General features: G+C 37.7%; 3 protein-coding genes across 3 annotated transcripts; all 3 read right to left on the bottom strand.

Annotated features, from left to right (window-relative positions):
- Nucleotides 1-1,574: 1,574 nt before the first annotated feature.
- ltb4r2a (leukotriene B4 receptor 2a) lies at nt 1,575-8,810 on the bottom strand. Its single transcript, XM_079462739.1, has 5 exons — nt 8,466-8,810; nt 4,718-5,326; nt 4,416-4,616; nt 4,144-4,187; nt 1,575-3,775 (listed from the first exon to the last, which is right to left on the bottom strand). The coding sequence occupies exons 2-5, from the start codon at nt 5,324-5,326 to the stop codon at nt 3,460-3,462; spliced, it is 1,170 nt and encodes a 389-aa protein (XP_079318865.1). The 5' UTR covers nt 8,466-8,810; the 3' UTR covers nt 1,575-3,459.
- Nucleotides 8,811-9,511: 701 nt separating this feature from the next.
- LOC306900334 (GTPase IMAP family member 7-like) lies at nt 9,512-12,131 on the bottom strand. The gene is made up of 3 exons (XM_079467171.1): nt 12,046-12,131; nt 11,856-11,889; nt 9,512-11,511 (listed from the first exon to the last, which is right to left on the bottom strand). Exons 2-3 carry the CDS (start codon nt 11,860-11,862, stop codon nt 10,316-10,318), a joined length of 1,203 nt encoding a protein of 400 aa, XP_079323297.1. The 5' UTR covers nt 11,863-11,889; nt 12,046-12,131; the 3' UTR covers nt 9,512-10,315.
- Nucleotides 12,132-15,918: 3,787 nt separating this feature from the next.
- myadma (myeloid associated differentiation marker a) lies at nt 15,919-18,693 on the bottom strand. The gene is made up of 2 exons (XM_079458067.1): nt 18,596-18,693; nt 15,919-17,511 (listed from the first exon to the last, which is right to left on the bottom strand). Exon 2 carries the CDS (start codon nt 17,466-17,468, stop codon nt 16,590-16,592), a length of 879 nt encoding a protein of 292 aa, XP_079314193.1. The 5' UTR covers nt 17,469-17,511; nt 18,596-18,693; the 3' UTR covers nt 15,919-16,589.
- Nucleotides 18,694-19,515: the final 822 nt, after the last annotated feature.

The following is a 19,515-nucleotide window of genomic DNA, read 5'->3' as shown; positions in this document are numbered from 1 at the left end:
ACTTTTAATTAAATATACAAACAACACAACACAACATAAAGTCCAGGCCTTGTCCTCTCTCACTGACGGTCCGGTCGATCGTCCTCTTATGCTCCACAATCTCCTCCGTGATACCTAGGCCTCACATCCCGGCTCTCGTCCCGCCTACCTCGCTACAACATGCAATAGCAAGAATATTTTTATGTGACTTTCTTGCACCATGCTTACAAAAGAGAGAGACATATGATGCACGTTAAATATGTCATTAAAGCAGAAGTTGTTTAGTTCTGTTCCATACACACTGCATAAATGTGGTGCAGACACATCAGTGAACCGTGGGTCTCCAAAACAGGATTGAACACTTAAAATAAAGCATTATGCACTAATGCTGTTTGGACTAAACTGTCCAAACTTATTAGTTACCAATGCAACAAGGCTACAAGCCTTACTTAAACATATATTATTTATCTTACCTCTACATTCTTACACACTATTTTTTTTAAAAGATGCTAGTTTGCACAGCGTCCATAATCATGTCTTAAAGCTGAAATGGTTCCTTAAATTCCAGGGGTTTCCTTCATTGTCTTCCTCAGTCAGAGTTCGATGGGGTTTCACCTTTAGGACAGGTGCACTAATAAAGTCTAACTTCTAACTGCAATTATGTCTAGTGATGTACTTAGTCTTGTATAGTTTAGTGTAGTCAGTCTATGTTCCTGTGTACCCTTCCTGTTCTTACCCTTGCTGTTCAGTTGCTTTACCCCTCGTGGGTTTTCGTTTTGTATTTTTGATTAAAATCCTTTGCCTCTTACCTGCTGTATGTACTTGGGTCCTCTGTCCTTGTTCCCTCCACGCTCATGACATCTCTATTTTCTCTTCACCCGTACCCCTGAGTTTGTGCCAGGCTGCGGCGTTGTGTTTCCAGATACAGACCCTCTGCATCAACTGGTTCTCTCTGATCACATCCAGCCAAGATCAACTGGAGCCTCAACAAACTGCATCAGGACACTTTCTTTCTTTTCATGGGCAAGACATGAAAGTATCATTATTGGAAGCATATAGCATCAGGGGATACATGAAAAGTCCCAGTTGGCCCTAATAGAAAGACTTGAGACCTTTAGTTTAGCCAAATAAGCTCTTCTTTGATAAATGCACACCAAATTTGTCCTTTTCTGAGGGTGGGACATTCATGCGCTTAAGATCAGTTCAGGACACCCGCCAACACCTGGATTCACTGGAGGCCTTTGTACTTAACTGTGTTTATCCCTTAAACGGTGACCGATCCCACCAATTGCTTGTAATTTGTAGATGTGCATTATTTTCACAACCAGACGATAATGTTTTTTAGAGTCGATGAGGTCACAATGACTGCTGATCAGTACTATAAATTATATATAGTACTTTAATGCCCTTTTTAGCTAAACCAACAACTCCCCAAATGGTGGGGTTATCAATCACTACACCTTTCATATAGATATAATCATAGACAGTGTTAGTTCATATACATTGAAATGTTGACTCAATGTTCAGTTTACACAATTTGGCGGTGTTCACATAACTGACATGATGAAAAAACTGAGTAGTGAACATCCTTGTTTCCTTTTCTTTCAGATAAACTTTTATTGAATTACAATCTGTACATAATAATTACGCAGTTACATTAATAATAACACAATTTATCAGGATATCAAAACTGTGTCCAACATGCTGACACTGTACTGAAACATGTATATACAGGTGCTCCTGGGTACATTTACGTTTCATATTTTGGATTTCAGGTCTGCTCATGCATGCAGTTAAGTAAGACTTTAATGGGAAAATGAAAAGATGTATGTAAGAAAATTATTAATATTTTGGACTAATTTAGCGAATTAAAAACAATCACACTGTTCAAATTTTTGGAATTTTAAATCTCATTGGCTTTTACTAAAGATGTGTTTGTTTTTGATTCCAATAAGTCTTAAGTAAATATTAAGTTTTCCTACACCGCAGTGACAAGAACCCTATTTTCTTGTCCAAATAGAAGGTTATCTTGGTTTATATGTCATACCTACGTTAACTCACCTATGGCCAGACATAAAGTCCACCCAAAAATATTAAAGCAACAGCTGTAGAAACACCAACAAGCAACTTCACACCCAGAAAACGAAAAGAAAAACTAAATTAGTTTTGTAAACAGAAAAAAAATGTCAAGTTATTTTCTTCTCTTATTTTTACAAAATAACTATTATTTCAAAAAAGGTAGTGACATGTTTGACTTCTCAATGAAAAATAGACGCATCTTAGCATCTTAAAATGTCTACTTCAAAGGTTGGCTACTTCAAAGATGATAAAAAATATTCAAATGTTAAATTGTTGTGGATTATTTAGAGCAATTTTCATTATTATAATAAAAAATTAGTAAACTACCCTAAATTGTTCGTGATCCTTAATGTATGTTGTGTTTCACATAACTGAACTTTACCTCATTCATTTATTCCTGTGTTATATTTCAAAGTCGCTTTTGTAGTTTGCCTTGGTTTTTTAAGCAAAAAGTGTTTTACTGTGATTATAAACCAACAGGGCCAATTATTCTGAAAAGCCAATCATCATCAACAAATAACAAACTTTTTAAATCACAAATCCTGAAATTTTACAAACTGTTGTTTACTTTAACAAGGTTAATTTTCCTCTCATCCCTTTCTTCTGTTGTGTGGCCCCCTCTTGTGGGCAGAGATGTGAGTCAAGGGTTAGAATGAGATCATTCTGAATAATTATAAAAATATATTCCATGTCTTGTAGTGACCCTCAGAGATCCATAGATTAGTTCATTTTGTTCTTGTGAATTTCTCATACAGTTGTGATGTTTCTGATTTAGTCCATTAGTCACCACATGAATACCCTCTGGCAGTTTTAGCCCTTATCCAGTTAGTAGTCTTTAGTCTTTCACCACTTGTCTGGACATGAGTCTCCCAACTCTATAGTTTATCCTGTTTCTAAAACTCCAAGATGAACTATCATGAGCCATCTTTCACAAAAGTGCAAGTTGTCCTTTTATACCATGTTACAGCATTGTTCAGTCTAACTTACATACATTCAGAGGCTGTTTACACGAGACCGTTTTCAACTGAAATCTTTTGGGGGCCTGTAAACGCAAACCTTTGAAAACGGGTTTAACGGCATTATCGTTTCCGTGTAAACTCTGAAGGCGGCGTTTTCCAGAAATGATGACTTCATACTCATGCGTATTACGAGTTCAGTCTGTAGGCATGCGCGAGTATTTCACAAACAATAATGGCGGCCTCCATGCTACATGTGCCGTGTGACATACTTACTATCTTTTCTCCAGCAAAAAGTAGATTTACTCCACCACTACAACCAGCGGAGACATTTTTTTTTCGTGTAAACGTACTTTCAGTAACTGATACAAATGTAAGTATCACACTGAAATACATAAAGCTGGTTCAACGCTGTCAACAAACGTAAAATTTTCCACAAAGAGTCTCACTTCCCATTTCCAAGTGGGACAACTTTAATACTCAAGTTGGCAATTGCGCTGATGGTGGAATCCATATCCTTGTCTTTCAAATTCTCTTTTTCATCCGTCTCTTTCTCTCGATCTCGACTGTTCTGATTGCTCCGCCGGATCTTCAATGTTGACTCCAGCCCCGTGGCCTCAAACAGCCGTGCCATGAAGGCGAGACCCTCTTGTCGGATATATGACTTTCCAGTAAATGTGTAAAGAACAGGGTTTATGCAGCTACTGACAAACGCCACAGTAGAGGTGAGGGCCCGGCATGATGTCCAAATTTTATCCAGCCTGTCAGAGGAAAAGCAAATCACTTCCTTAATAAGACAAGAACAACATGCTCACATTGTCACAGTTTAAAAAAGTACAAATAATAAGTCAGAATAAACACATCTCCGGTGAAAATTTAGGAGACCAATCCAAAAGCACACCTCAGGAAGGGCATACACATTATGTTGTCTAAAAATGAAAACGATTTTTTTGTGAAATCTTTGCAAATCCTCTTTTTTTATTTTTGATCAGTCGGTCCAGTTTTCATTTTCAGTAAATTCCAGTATTTTACTTATAAGTGGTCTCGAGTTTATATTTATTTTATTTGTGTTGTTCTTGGTAGATTGCATTGGTCATTTTGTTGTATGTGTCTGAGAGTGTTTGTTTACCTCACTTTTGTCAGCGAATCTTCTGGATATAAAGCAGCAGTGACCTGCGCAAACAAAACATGGTTCCCTTGAATGGAATTACAGTGATATATTGATGAATAGGTTAAAATATACATTCATAGCTGAATCATATTTTCTCAGCTTTTTGGTCACGTGATGTGGCCAATCAAATCAATCATAGTGTGGCATAACCCGTAGTATAAAGGCCCCGTATATTCTTAACCCCTGCTTGTTATATTCGGTTTACTAATTGTAGATGATGACACACACACCTGCACCATATTTATGACGTGGTAAGGTAGCCAGAAAAGACCAAAGGAGACGACAATCACCAGGATGAGTTTCTCACTGCGGATGCGTCTACGAAACCTGGTCTTGCGAATTTTTCGCAGGATACACACATAACTACTTATGATCACCCCATATGGCAACAAGAAGCCGAGCATAGTTTCCATACAGTACTGCAACACCGCCTGAAATAAATGACACATTATGAATGCATTTTACACTTAAATGTTATTGCTGTAGTGACGGTTGTTATTATATTCAATGAGTAATTTGTCTTTAAACTCACATATTGTGGTTTCGAGTGTTTACAGTCGCACACTATCTGACCTTCTGAATCACTTTCAATCCTGAAAAATAAAGTGGGTACAGAGAGTCCCAGTGCAAGAATCCACAATACAACTAGCAACCTCAGGACTGCCCTGCGGTTGCTTAAGGCACCAACACGCTTTGGCCACACTATAGCAACCAGCCTGTGCAGACTCATTAGCATTATCAGAAATATTGAAGCGTACATGTTGGCGCAACAGAGGTAGAACAGAGTTTTACACAGTGCAAGGCCAAAAATCCAGCTGCGTTTAATTAAGTAAACAAGGAAAAAAGGCGTAAGCAGCATGAGGAATCCATCGGCAAAAGCTAGGTTTAGGATCAAGAGTGTGGTGATGGAAAACCGACGAGCTCGAGCCAGAATACTCCAGACGATGAAGATGTTTCCAGGGACACCAAGGAAACACACAAGGCCAAGGATCGCAGCGCCGGCAACGGCTCCGCCGTTGTTGCTCATAATTGACTCGATAACTCTTTCCGTTCCTTTGGTGGTATTGGAGAAAAGTTGATTTGACATGTTAAAGGACCGAAGAGGAGAGGAAACATGGAGGTCAGTGTGGTTGTAGGCCATCTGAAAAAAAGGAAATAGAAACACATCTGAAAGTAAAAGTCATAGGACATTTCAAACAATACCATACCCCCCGGCAGCAATTACTAATGGTGCATTAGTTAACGCATTAGAATGGCAAAAAAATACATATTACCTAACAAAAATACAGAATATTTGTTACACCAAAGTAATATTGGAAGTGTTTAAACCTAGACTCTCGTCATACTACCTTGTCAACCAGATCTTCTATCAGGTCAACCAAATTAAACCCATAAGGTACTTTATACATGGCCTGAAAATACAGGTGCTCAGCAAACTCCTTACAACTCCGTGGGTAAGGAACCAGAGAGACAGAGATATATATATAGAAAACGAGGCAAAATTCAAAGGAAAAAGAACATATCAGAGAACATGAAAAGCAGAAGCTTAGGTTTTAGTATAACTTCGTTGGCGCTGCCTTGTCTACGACCTGGACAACTGTGGTGCAGCATAGTTTTATGTTTACAGCAAATGTGCGATTAATAATCCCCCTGTTGTTTCTGTTTGTGCGTTCATTTTATGTAAACACTGCAAAATTGTGTTTTTTGGGGGGGACTACATTTTCGGCTTTTCTTCATGGGGACAAACAGGAAATGTTCGTCTATAGCCTGACTCTGAACCTCTAGTTGAGCAAAAACACAGCATTTGGCCCACGTACACAAGGAATTACTAAGATCGCAATCCAAACCATGGGGGTATCGATGGCAAGACGGCAAACCCCGTAAATGTGGAAAGGCTGCAGAGACAACGTTGAAAAGGTAGAGGAGGGGGTAAGACAGAGGTTATGAAGCGGAGGAAACAGGCCAACTCTGCCATCGCTGCTGTGTAATGTGCGCAACCTGAGGAATAAAAAGGGTGAACTCAAACTTATACCAGAATTTGAAATGGATACTGTGAGTCGTGTGCCATGGTTTTTACTTGATATTTTACTTATTTTTGGCATAAAAGAAAAATCAATTATTTTGACCCATACAAACTATTGTTGGCTATTGCTACAAATATACCTGTGCTACTTTCTTGTGTTCCAGGGACACCTATAAGGGTGTCAAGGACTGTATCAGGAGGCTTGCCTTTGGGAACAAGGATCAAGTGCATCTGCACAGAGCCATGAAAGGGATGTGGGTGAGGGAGATTCCCCTCCTTCAATATCTGTTTGAGAACCATGATGCCTTTTGGATTTCCTATGCACTACAAGCGCATTTTAGGTACTTGTGGACTCATTAAAAGTACAAATAGGGTCAGAGTCTGCTAGATGCTTATGTTCTAGTTCCTTTTTATTCAGGTTTTTCCATTAAGTTTTTTTGTGTGTCATACATACAGTGTAGATTTGTGTTGTTATAAGTGATGTTGACTGTTTGCTCAAAAAGATGGTCTATACAGATTAAAATGAGAAGTATATCAAATAGAAAGAGACAACTCCTTCATCGTTTGATTTAACTATTTGTCACCGGAAGTTTCAGCTGTGAAATTACTCATCGTTCAGTGATGAGGTAGATAGCCAGGACTGGTGGTCAGAGACAGCATGAATATTATCGCACATTTCACATTTACATTTAGTCATTTAGCAGACGCTTTTATCCAAAGCAACTTACAAAGAGTTCAGGGAGCAATAAGCGATATGTCATGAAAGAGCAATAGTACATTAGGTGCTAATACAAAGTTACTTTGTAAACTAAAATGATTAAACTCAAAACCAATGTTCTGTCAACATTTACATACCCTCATCTCATTCAAAACCAGAATGGATGTAGTTTCAACACAAAAATTATTTTGAAAGGTTATGCTTTACACTTTTACAAAAGTTGACTGTTTAACATATAGTGGCTGCATTATTCATATTTTTTCATGTGTTTGTTTTGAAATGATTATTTTTATATAAAGAAATCATTTGTAGCCTGATCAGTGCCATTACAGGCATTTTGTAGATACTGCTATATATGACTGTTTATGGTGGAGCATAGCTTGGGGGTGTTCTTGGGGGAAAAAAAGACAGACTAAGTGCAATAACTGTAGCAAGTTTTTCCACCTAGAACTCCCTCACTGCGAGATCAGACATGAATTGCGTAAACAGAATTGACTAGGAAATCGTTCACAGTCCTTCCTTTATCCAAACAAACCATTACAAATATAGGATAAGGAACTGTGAATGGCTGGATGGCAATGAGATTTACTTCTTAAAGGTTCAACATGCTTGGGTTGACATTCCGACATTCCAACATGGCCAGTGTTTGGACTGTATTAAGCCTTTGTCTGGTGCAAGTCCGACTTAAGCTGACCCAAATGCCTCAGACACACACAAAAACCAGTTCACACCCATCAACAAATGCAAACATGTCCCGGGTGACAACACAACAGAGTAATACATTCATCATCACACATGCATACATGCCCCCAGACTTTGAATTCAAACAGAGATTTACAATTTGAATGAAAATTATTTGTACTGTGAAAGCAGTCGCACATTTCATTCAGAGCTTGAAAACCGCACACAGCCAAGCTAAAATTCAACAAATGTAACTATAGTGTATTAAACATTGTTTTCTTCCGAACTAATCTACCATTTGAGTCAACTGTGCATGCATTTTTTCTGCAGACTGATGTATCACACAGGCTTGGAAGAGACAGAGGCATGTTTTTGCATGCTTTACACAGATGAGAATATTCAAGTGATGTGCACGGACATACAGCACATGTGGATATAACATGAATTTAAGTTAAACGTACGTTAGATTTTTTTCACCTTCGTTTCATATCACTTTTAAGGGCTTTTGTTATTTATTATTTGTAAAAGTGCTATAAAAATAAACTAGACTTGAGTACAGAATACTATTTTAAGCTAATCCTAATAAACATAAACCTGCTGACATAATGTTTTATTATATTGGTAAAGGTGTTATGATGACGCAGTCATAAGGGAATGAAATGGTCTGCTCTGTTTTATTTTTGCTTTATCAAATGACCATGAAAAACCCACAGACAGACAATTTACATCCTTATTACACTCAGTGTTCAATAGTCAAACATATTATCACTGTTAATAATTAATCATAAATGTCACATTACAGGCTATTTTGATCCATACACTCTCGTATGAATGTATACTAGAGGAAACAATTCTTACCTTTTGAGATTTGTAAGCTCCTGCTTACCCCCTGGGAATGTTCTCTATATTTTTTTACAGTTGCTTTAGTTCCTCCATAGACCGCAGGTGATTACTTCCTGGTGGTGTAAATGTAATTGTCGATGTCTTTTCATTTTAGATTATGCCTTCCTTCGAGAGAGCTGTAGCGTCTTCTGTCCTGCCTCATGTCACAGTTATCAATTGGTCTATCTTTGTCTCAAGGCTCGCCCGAAGAGGTGGAGTTTCTTTCTTGCCTTTCTCGTACCTTATCAGTCAATCTTTAGGGTTGTTTCGAAAGACCTGCCAATGACACATCTCAAATCACTCTTCAGCACATTCCAACACAGCCGTATGCATGTACAATTCCAGTAAGGCACACAAATCTTGGTAAACAGCTTCCTCCCCTTTCCATATTCTGAATCAGCGACCTGATTTACACACAGTGATGCTTGAGCAAACGTGTACGTACGTACAGAGAGAGAGATAGAGAGGGGCTATTATTTTGTATGTTATGTATGCTTTTTTCATTTAGTTTTTTTTTTCTTAGGTAGGAATGTTTTTTTTTTCATTTCATCATTATGAGGATCCTGGTCACAAAGGGAATTGTTTCAGATCACCTAAAGGTTAAATGGGATATCAGGTGCCATCCATTAATTGGGGTAATGTCACTTCTAGTCAGGCAATTTTCCTTTTGGTTTTGTTTACACCAGTGTAAAGTGGCTAATGATGTTGTGGGTATGGGGGGAAACTGTTCTGTAGTGTATTGTGGTGGTATAAGTGGGCCTGAGTGCAGTAAATGGATCCTGTATTTAAATACTTTGATGAAAATCAATGAGAAAAGGTTGTATAGGTTTTCTAGTGCACTTCTGTGGAAATTAATATTTAATTACTTATTTTCCCGAACCAATATAACCTACAGTACATTCTTGTTCCCAATCCTGTGATTGGATTTTTAATGGATAAATATTTGGGGTAAAGTATCATGATATTACCAGCCTTGATTGCCACGATGCGACTTAATAAATGTTTTTGTTTGATTTATTTTTAATGCATTTAATGTCCATTTACAGTCACTTTCATTAATAGGATTAAAGATGATTAAATGTTATTAATACAAATGACAAAATGGATTCATTTTATTCATTATTTTAGTAATGCTTTCAAAAATTCCTGATACTTTCACAAATACGTCAATCATTGATTTACAATATGTACTTACATAAAATAATTACATTTATAATATGATAATAATACATGAAAACGGTATCAAAACCCCACACATTAACGCACAGCAAAATAAATCCCGATGAATGCACAGAAATACACAAATGAACACAACAGATCCATATACACACATCAATTAACTTTGGTTTGAAGGTGAGTCCATTTTGGATTATTTGGGGGTGAGCGACTACTTTTAGGAGGGAATAGATGCCAATTCTTAAGGGGAAAAAAGAATGGAAATAAAACGTTACCTTACATAATACTTTAGCTGAGACTACAGCTTATATAGCTTATCTATACAACATGCATTTTTATTTATGTAGTATAAAAAATGAATCATTAACACTGTATCTGAGGTATCTGTTTACTAATCTATTAATTGATAAATGCTTAAATACATAGTGTGTATGTAATACATTTACTAATGTTAACAAATTGAATATTATTGTAAAGTTTTGCCTTATTTCAAGAATCTGTGACTTAACATCATGTTAGAATTAGAATAAAATATAATGTGGATTTAAGTAATGAATTGTAACGGTAGTAAAACAAATACATTTCAAAAGAATGTTTGATAAGTTCTATATACAGTACATATAAATATATTTATTTAACTTATATCAGGTTTAGTTCGACTTCATTTTAAAGAGCTTGTGTTGGTGTTTCTCTGCCTTTTTGTACACAGCTTTTGCATTATCATAGTTAAGATTGGCTGCATTCCTTATTGCATCTGTAACTGAATCGCCATCTTCAACTGCATTGTATCCAGTGACTCCTCCTCCGATCGCTCCTGCGAGCGCCGCTGCTCCAAAAATGACACCTACAGCAACACCTGAACATGCTGCTCCAACGCCAGCTCCTGTGACACCAGCAGCAATCCCTGAACCTGCTGTTCCTGCTGCTAGTGCTGTGGCTCCAGCAGCAATTCCTGAACCTGCTGTTCCTGCTGCTAGTCCTGTTGCTCCAGCAGCCGCTGCTGCTCCCGCAATGCTTGCCGCTTTAAGTAAAGCCACAACCGATGCCACTGCCACACCAACGCCCAGGAAAGCACCAGTTAATGTCCCTGTTGTCACTCCTGCAAGTCTAACCAAAAGTTTTTTGTGAACAATCTTCTTTGCTAATTCTCGTTTTTCTTCAGGAGCCATTTTTTCCTCGTTGATATTCTTCATCTCCTCTTGAATTTCTTCCTCCACCGTTTGTAGGAGCTCATTGGTGTAGCAGCTGTTCTCATTGTCTTTCAGCTTCTGCTCTACGGCTTTTAGAAGATTTTTCACCTGGACCCTGTTGCTCTTGTATCCCACATGACGTTTCGTCCAGTATTTACTGTCAATGACATGACAGTGCCCTCCACATTTATCCACAAGCCCCTGTAGTTTTGGACTTAGCTTCACAAATTCCTCAATGGTTTGGCCCTCGAGTTGTTCACCGTGAGTGAATAAAACTACTGAATGTTTAAATGTGTCTTCTCCACAATATTCCACAATTTTATCCACAATCTTCATTTCATGAGCCGTGTACCTTCCCACCTTCAGAACAATGGTAAAGACATCAGGTCCGGGAGCACATTCGATCACAGATCTGATGATCTCCGATTTGATGATCTCCTCATCGAGAGCTGTGTCCATGATTCCCGGAGTGTCAATAACTGTGACCTTTTGTCCATAGACTTTCCTATCACCGCTCACACATTCCGCTGTCACAGATTCAGGTGAAGCTTTACTCACAAATACTTGTTGCTTAAGAATGGTATTCCCAGCACTGCTTTTTCCATCTCCTGTTTTCCCAAGAAGAACTATCCTTTTGTTTGGTTGAGACTCACTGGCTATTGGAAGAATATTGTTAATAAAGAACTTTTCTTTTAAATAATAAAATGTATGGTCTTATAAACTACATATACAGTAGGTGCAGTTTCCCAGACATTAATTAGCCTAAGCCAGGACATGAATTTAGTTCAATTATTTTTTACAAACATGACTGGTGTGCATCTAAAGAGAAAACAATGATATATTTTAAGATATGTCAATGCAAGATGTTTTCAGTGAAGACAGCTCAAATATGCATTTCAGTCTGCGATTAAACATGTCCGGGAAACTGCCCCATAAACTTAAAAGCATAAAAACATAAATCTACAGTCAATTTTACAATAGCTTTACGTTACTTTCTTACCTCCCATATTCTTGTTTTCTCTCGTAAGAAGGCACTGTAATGTATACAATAAAAAAATTTTTATACAATAACTAATAGTAAGTATTTTACTACAATCATATCAAGCATCAGATTTATTAAAATATAGTTACTGTACTCCTCAGTTGTTATAAATGTATGTTAGCAAAGTGCTAATGTGTTACACCCTTACAATGAATCACTTCCTACTACTGATGAGTTTTAGCAGAATTACTAGAAATACAAGTCCTCTGAACATAGTTCTGCCCCTCCTACTTCAGATCGTTCACACCCTCTTGTTGACAGAATGTTCCATGGGAGCCGCAAGAAGAAACAATCCCTGATTTTGACCCTAATACATTTTTATTTAAAATGGCAGTATATTGGTTATTTTGTCTGCTTGAATATAATTTAAAATAACATGACATTTTGCAAATTGTGTACTTGCTTCCAAGATTTAAAAAGGAATTGTTGTAGACCAATAGAATAAACAATTTTTTCTACTTATGTCTATTTCTTGTTAAGAATGTGGTTCGAAACATATCATTGCATTGAAAAAACTACAGTATAATAAACACAAATATTAAATATCATGACTTGGGGTTTTATGTCACACATTTTGTATTGTATTACTGTTTTATGTACAATCCATAATATAACCAACCAGCTTGCAGAGAAACCAAACTAAAATAACTTATACATTATAAAAAAGTTCTTTTAGTTTTGTTTCTAGGCTATAAGCTGGGTGTGATAATCAGGAAAGTACATGTTTGCACCACCCTGCCAAGACTGTCAAATACATGGAGTAGCAAAACATATACAAGTATAAAAGAATATTAAGAACATGACATAACAATAAGAGTTTTTCATGTGCGCATTCACATCATAAGGTAAATCATTTTGCCCAGTTGTTCATTTTCCATGTATCATGGAAGTTAAATAAAAACATTGACACCACACCGAACTAGAATTTGGTTTAACATCTTAAACGGATGATTCATAATCAAATTGGACTGGCAAACTACAGTATACTGATTTATGCCACGTTACACTTTACCAGATCTACCACTAGATGTCAGTGTAATGTAACTTGCAGTGAAATCGTGTGACGAATTGGTGGACGTTTTGTTCAGTAATGATTATCCTTAAAGTCAGCATGAGATATCATGAAAACTACATTTTACAACAAAATCATATGTAATATCACGTATAATTTTTTAGTGCTCTATTGGTATTGTATCAAAGCAGCTGTACCCAAAAAAGCAAAAACAAAAGAAAACGCATGTTGACCAAACATAGTCATATAACTTTAACAAAGTACTAGTATAACTAACACTGGAAAGCTTTCTGCAACATCTCACGAGACCCTAGCAAAAGGTCTCATGATATATCCAGAACGTGATGCATGATGGGTACACTTAGCCCTGATTCAATATAGTGTGGGTTTAGTGTGCGTTAAGGGCACTGCACTTTGGTGTTTTAAAGACATTGGACATACTTGCGATCTCACTTCCTGTCGCGTGTACGCGCTCTCATGTGGTCAAGACCACAAGTGGGGTATTTGGACGCAGCCCAAATATCAGTCTGGACCACTTGAGAGCGCGTGCATGTGACAGGAAGTAAGAGTACAGGTCTTTCCCATGTCTTATAAAATGCCAAAGTGCAGTGCACTTAAACCACACAGAAATGCACAAGCAAGCACAACACCTGTACAGAAGATCTCCACTTCCAGAGCTTTGAAGAGAGTGGATCTCCACCTTGTTTTCATGATACCAAGGACACGTGCCTTATTATGATGATGGTTAAATATTCATGGTACTCTCCCTTGTGGCATCTTGTATGCCGTGATTATTGCACCAGGTGTTTCCAGACAGGGGTAGCCCCCATCACCTAAAAGAAAATACCCCTGAGGTGGGAACTCAGCATTTAGGTAGATTGGACTGTATTTGAAGATTCATTGTGCCGTGCACAGATCCAGGATAACCAATGATAATATTTACAAAACACCCTTTATCATGACATATGGCCTGCATTTAAATTTAGCATTTTATTACAATGTGGCACCCATCCATCCAAATGCTTTGCGGAAGGCATCATGCTTTGCCGAATGGGCAAAGCCTTGACCAATACATTCAAGCTGATCTCTCCGTGGGTAACTTGTGACTATACCCTTCCTCACAATTTCCTTTATTTCAGCCGTGATACTGTGGACATGAAGACTAACTGTTGACCGACATTTGCAGTCACTCTATAAGACAGTCCATGAGCCAGCCAATACTTGAAGACCAAAACCTCCAAAGGTTTTCCCAGCCACGGTCCCCTGTTTGAATTAACTTGATAAAAGTATTAATTGATGTCAGAGAAAGACGGAAACTCGAATGCATATCAGCATGTTCATCTTAAAACACATGGATAAGAGTCGTGGCAGTATTATCAATGCATATTGTCAGACCCTGTTGCTGGCGCCTTAATCTCCACCTGAGGGCGCCATTTGGCTCTGTGTTTCTGCCTGTGTTTTGGTAAAGACTCTATTTCCCATAATGACTTGTGTCTTGTGATTGTCAACTGGTTCAGTTGACCATGGGGGATCATTTTGTTTAAGTGCGGCAGGCAAGAAAACAGGGAGCGGAACAAATGCAGTTTAAGGAGTTTCCACAGAGTAACATAAAGTCCTGGAACACACAAAGTACTTTAAGGTGGACAGCCGAGGCACCAGCAACGGCCGTGACACATACTGTATCTTGGTGCTGTTTCCTTAATACACAAAATGCAATAACTGTCATTGTGATATGCAGTTTACAAGTTTTTATCCATCTAATAATGATTAAACATTTATGTATAATTAATATGTTAATATGAATGTAAAAGAGTGAATCTAAAAGAGTGACGTTTATCATTTTTTTCTAAATTTTCAAAAAATAATACTGCGTATACATGACACGTGGATGAAGGGATAAGGTTTCAAACTAACAATTGAAACAGTACTTTAAATTCTTCTTTTCCAGCCAAATAAGCAACTAGAATTGTTGGCCGAAAACTGACTATTGAACATTTCTTCTTTGTGTATCCTCCTTTCCTTTCTTAGCTCCAACCCCTTAGAATGTGAAAGAAGGATACACCTGTATACTTTTTCTAAATCCACCAGTATCCCTTATGAAAATCAACCATTTGATTTACTATAGTAAAAGTACGGGGACCATGTTTTATAGTGGCTAAATTATTTGTTTCTCCGTGTGTTGATCCAGGCATGAGTAGACTATAAACAATTGTACACATGTTTGCCTCGCTAATACTGTCACTACTTAATATACGCAATTGAAGAAAATAATTACAAAAAGAATGCTTTACACTATTAGATGTTATAATGATATTGTTATTGGAAAAGACCTTATAGAATGTAAAAGCTACTTCACATGTGTTGCATGCTGGGGTTGGTCAATCTTTGGAGGATTTTGGCCTACTTGTGTTAATACCGGTACATTCCTGTTTATTGTTTAGTGACAGGAACGGAAATTAAAGGTCGGCCAAAAAAGTTGGGACAAACTGATGTCAAGACCAATCAAAGGTAGTGCCTAAGTTTAAATACTACAAATCTCTAGAAGCAATTTTGCAGTGTGTGTGTGTCATGTCAAGTCAGCTTTATTTATATAGCACTTTTGACAATTTTCATTGTTACAAAGCAGCTATACAAGAAAACATTGACTATAAGCAAAACATACAAGGTTATGCAAGTCAAAACACAGGTCAAATATCAGACAGATGTGTGTGTGTGTTGGCGACTCTACAAAATTATAAATTTCTAGAATGTTATAGGTTTATTTAATTAACACTGCATATAGAAATGTATATCTGATATATCTGATATTTGACCTGTGTTTTGACTTGCATAACCGTATATGTTTTGCCAATAGTCAATGTTTTCTTGTACAGCTGCTTTGTAACAATGAAAATTTTAAAAAGCGCAATATAAATAAAGTTGACTTGAGACGGCAAACTATGAGCCAAGTCACACTTCCAATAGTGTCACTTCTGACTTCTGAATAATTAACCAGCCCAAAAATAATTTACAAAAATAGCAACTTGTTGGCATGGCCTGATCTTTAAGCAAAAATGTACTAAAAACATGCATTTCAGCATTGACAAGCCTGGGACATTCACTGTAGATAAACTTGAATTAATTTTTTTTGGAAGCCTGTGTGATCTACAGAATGTATTTCTCTCATCATCACCCCTTCAAATATAAAAACAAAACTGTTGAAAACCTCATGTCAATTGTAAATCATGAGCTGGAACAGAATATGACAATTGTCACATGGATGTAACAGCATATCAATCTTTATTTGTGTTCTTTGTGTTCAATGCTAATATGAAAGAAAATCTTACTGGTTTTGGATGAAAAACCTTTTGAAATGCTATTTTGAGGTCACCAGTCAACAATAAAGCATGTCACAAATTTGAAGCTTCAAGTTTGCATGATACAGACATTTTTTTACAGTAATTGTCATAAGGCTTCATGATAAGAAATTGCACAGTAAGGTAACATCTAAAAATCACATTAAATTCTCATTAATACCATCTTATTTACTGGTTACTTTCCTCCTCCTCTTTTCTAGACACTTGAGAGAAAGGCTTATGAACCTGAAGTCATTTCAGTACAGTGCACAAATCTTTGGCTTTAAAATACGTCAATCTCAGTGAAAAGATTACATGGGTTGTTCTTCAGATATCTGTCTCTCATTAAGTGACAAACACCAGTCGGGCAGAATATGCCAGATCCGACAGGTAGATCAGGAAGTTGAGAGCCGTGAGAACAGCCACGGCGACCCATTTATCCCAGTAGCACAGCCCCTGTGTGCCACGGCAATGGTCTGGTCGGCTAGAACTTCCAGAATGACTGTTGTCAAACTTAAACACTGGCCAGATAATAGTGGCAGTGAGATACATTGCAACAGCCAATAGAGCATAGGCAGAAAGAAAACGTGCAAACGGGAAAGGGAGGCACCCTGTGCATTCCCCAACACACAATATCACGATGGCAGCTGATATCACGAAACAAATGCAGTACACAGCCATGCACCACTTCACAGCAGGGTGACTGTTATATGAAACGGGGTCACTGATAAACACAAATATGACACTGGCCACAAAGGTTTCACACACTTTCAGCAGGCCTGGGACTGTTGCCATGTACGCAGCCACCTCGCCTGGTCGTGCCCGTCTCAGGCTCACCTCCACCAGGTAAGCCATGGTGGCTAGACAAGAAAACACAGTCGAGGCGATTCTGTGGTCCCGCATCTCTTGGTTCAGACTGCCTTTAAGGAAGTAGAGGGGGAAGATGATGGAGGCAGATAGGCAAAGGAGTGCAGCATAGCAAGAAAAGGTAATAGGGAAATTGGTCCAGGACACAGGGGCACGAGACTGTAGACCCAAAAGCTCCACAAGCAACACCAGAAGGGTGCCAGCGAAACTGAATGCCCAGCAGAACACACACCATTCGCCCATGCCTTCAGGGAGTCTGCCACCGTGGGCGGCCACGCTAAACGCCACGCATGTGAACACTAAAGCCGCCAGACGTGTCCACATGAGACGGGAAGGCTGAAAGACAACCAGCGGCATGATTCATAGGCATATGATTGTTGTTTTTCAGCTTCAGGTGAACCTGCCAAGAAAAAAGATTGTAAATACAAAGAAGAGGCTGACGAACCATCCAAATCAACATAGCTAAACCGGACAGCAACATTATTTGAAAGATACCATTGGCTAACAAATTTGACATCCTCCAGTCACGGATTTTGTAAACACCATACTCTAAGAAAGTTCTCAAGCACTTCTTTGTGAACAGGGTTCAATGGCAGAAGGAGAACTCATATTTGTGGAGCTTGAACTCTTCAACTCCTTGCAAGGCAGGTTGATGCTCGGTTCTTCTTTTTCTTAAATGCATTATTTTAATACTGTCATTTGTATTGCATTTAACAGCATTTGGCCAGATTTACAGTTCTTATAAAGTGTGCATGCAGGCTGTTTTATTATGTGCAACCTAAAGTGAAATATTTTGCAGAAGAAAAACAAAATCCAGAGTAATTTACAGATGTCTACCAAATGAATGGTATGTGTTCTAGGTGTTGCAAAATAAGGTATTGTGGCGGCCATATTGTGTTTCACAAAAGACAGAAAATAATTTTGGTGGCTCCGTGTTAAACTACTGGACAGATTAAACTCAAAATAAAGATATTTAGCCTATCTAACACAAACCATATGCCTTGTCACGTTTCACACATTATACTATCAAAACAAAACATGAAGACGTAGACGTGAAGAGACTCTATTTGGCAGGGTTTTAAAGAATTGGGGTATTCTGTTTTTTTATTGCGTAATGTTAGAAGATATCTTCGTTTGTCTTCACACGAGTTAGTTCGGCTAACGGATGCGGTGAGGGTGTGGTTGTTGTCGGGCTTCAGGGTTTGGTGGTTCAGAATGAAGTTGGCCGCAGTGATGAGAATCGTCTTTTTACGAGGAGATGTTCGAATTTAAAACGCATAAACAGACTTCAGTACATGTATCAACGCTGTAAATAAAGATATTGTTACAAAACAACTAACGTTAACGGTATGACGCGCATTCCACAGGCTAAGGTGTGATTGAAAATAACTCCCCTTTAATTATATTACATAGGCTACAGATAACACGCATTTCAGTAGCCCACGACCCAACATGAAATATGAAAACATCCGATGCAGACATACCTTATACAGATTTTCACTTTATGCTTGCTACTAACGTGCTACTTTCCTCTGACGCTGTCCAGATGTTCTCTTCCTTAACGGGACCCACTTCAATCCTCCACGCCCATTTACGTCCAAATAAGGTAATATCCTTCTCCTACAATTTGTCCTCACGGTCTACATGGTTTGCCCAAAATAGATACTTTGGTAACACTTTGGAATACGATTGTATTTGCTTTACAACATTAGTACATACATTAGCTAGCACGGCCTGAACAATAGTTTATTTTTGCATTGTATGTAATGCCAACAATTGTTTGTTCCCTGTGCATTTAATACAACTAAACATTTATGACTTTTGATGTTAAAAAAGTATTTGTAAGTTAAATTTATTAACATAAAAAGTGTGCTGTTGAATTGTTACTGTATGTCATAATGCATCAATTCCAACTTGTTGGACGTGACATTAAAATGCTCAGAATGTAATAGGCCTGAATTGAACCATATCGGTTTATATTCGACCAAAACCCTTGTTGATAGAGTCTAAACATCCTAGAAATGTAGTATATACACTTTCTAAAAAGGGAAATAAACATGCGTTATGGATGTGACAAAAAAGGACGCGTTTTTTGCGAGACGACAAATTTGTGCATTTTATTTCACAGAAATCCTACAATCTTGAAGCAATAATACCCAATGAATGGAGAAGGGAATAGTTTCTTTATTTCATGTTTCTTATTGATGTGACAATCCTGAAAATGGCACTTAATACCTGACTTCATTCACTATAAATAAAACAAATGCTTTACAAATTGAAAGAGACATCTCACGTGGGTATTTTAACCACCAACTGTTAATATCTGTTACCTGTCAAATTTGCATCACACAATCATTCAGAGTAAGATGTTGTCCTGTTATTCTCTGTTATATCATGTATGACC

This window comes from Barbatula barbatula (assembly GCF_947034865.1).
Source record: "Barbatula barbatula genome assembly, chromosome: 1".
In the NCBI taxonomy this organism is placed as follows: Eukaryota; Metazoa; Chordata; class Actinopteri; order Cypriniformes; family Nemacheilidae; genus Barbatula; species Barbatula barbatula.
This window is presented reverse-complemented; position numbering and strand designations above follow the sequence as displayed.

What these genes read in the sequence shown, in the direction of transcription:
- ltb4r2a (XM_079462739.1), bottom strand. Translation starts at nt 5,326, where the DNA reads ATGGCCTACAACCACACTGACCTCCATGTTTCCTCTCCTCTTCGGTCC. An exon ending in ACGTCATAAATATGGTGCAG is followed by an intron (nt 4,188 to 4,415) that starts GTGTGTGTGTCA and finishes TTGTTTGCGCAG; the next exon opens with GTCACTGCTGCTTTATATCC. An exon ending in GATTCGCTGACAAAAGTGAG is followed by an intron (nt 3,776 to 4,143) that starts GTAAACAAACAC and finishes TTCCTCTGACAG; the next exon opens with GCTGGATAAAATTTGGACAT.
- myadma (XM_079458067.1), bottom strand. Translation starts at nt 17,468, where the DNA reads ATGCCGCTGGTTGTCTTTCAGCCTTCCCGTCTCATGTGGACACGTCTG.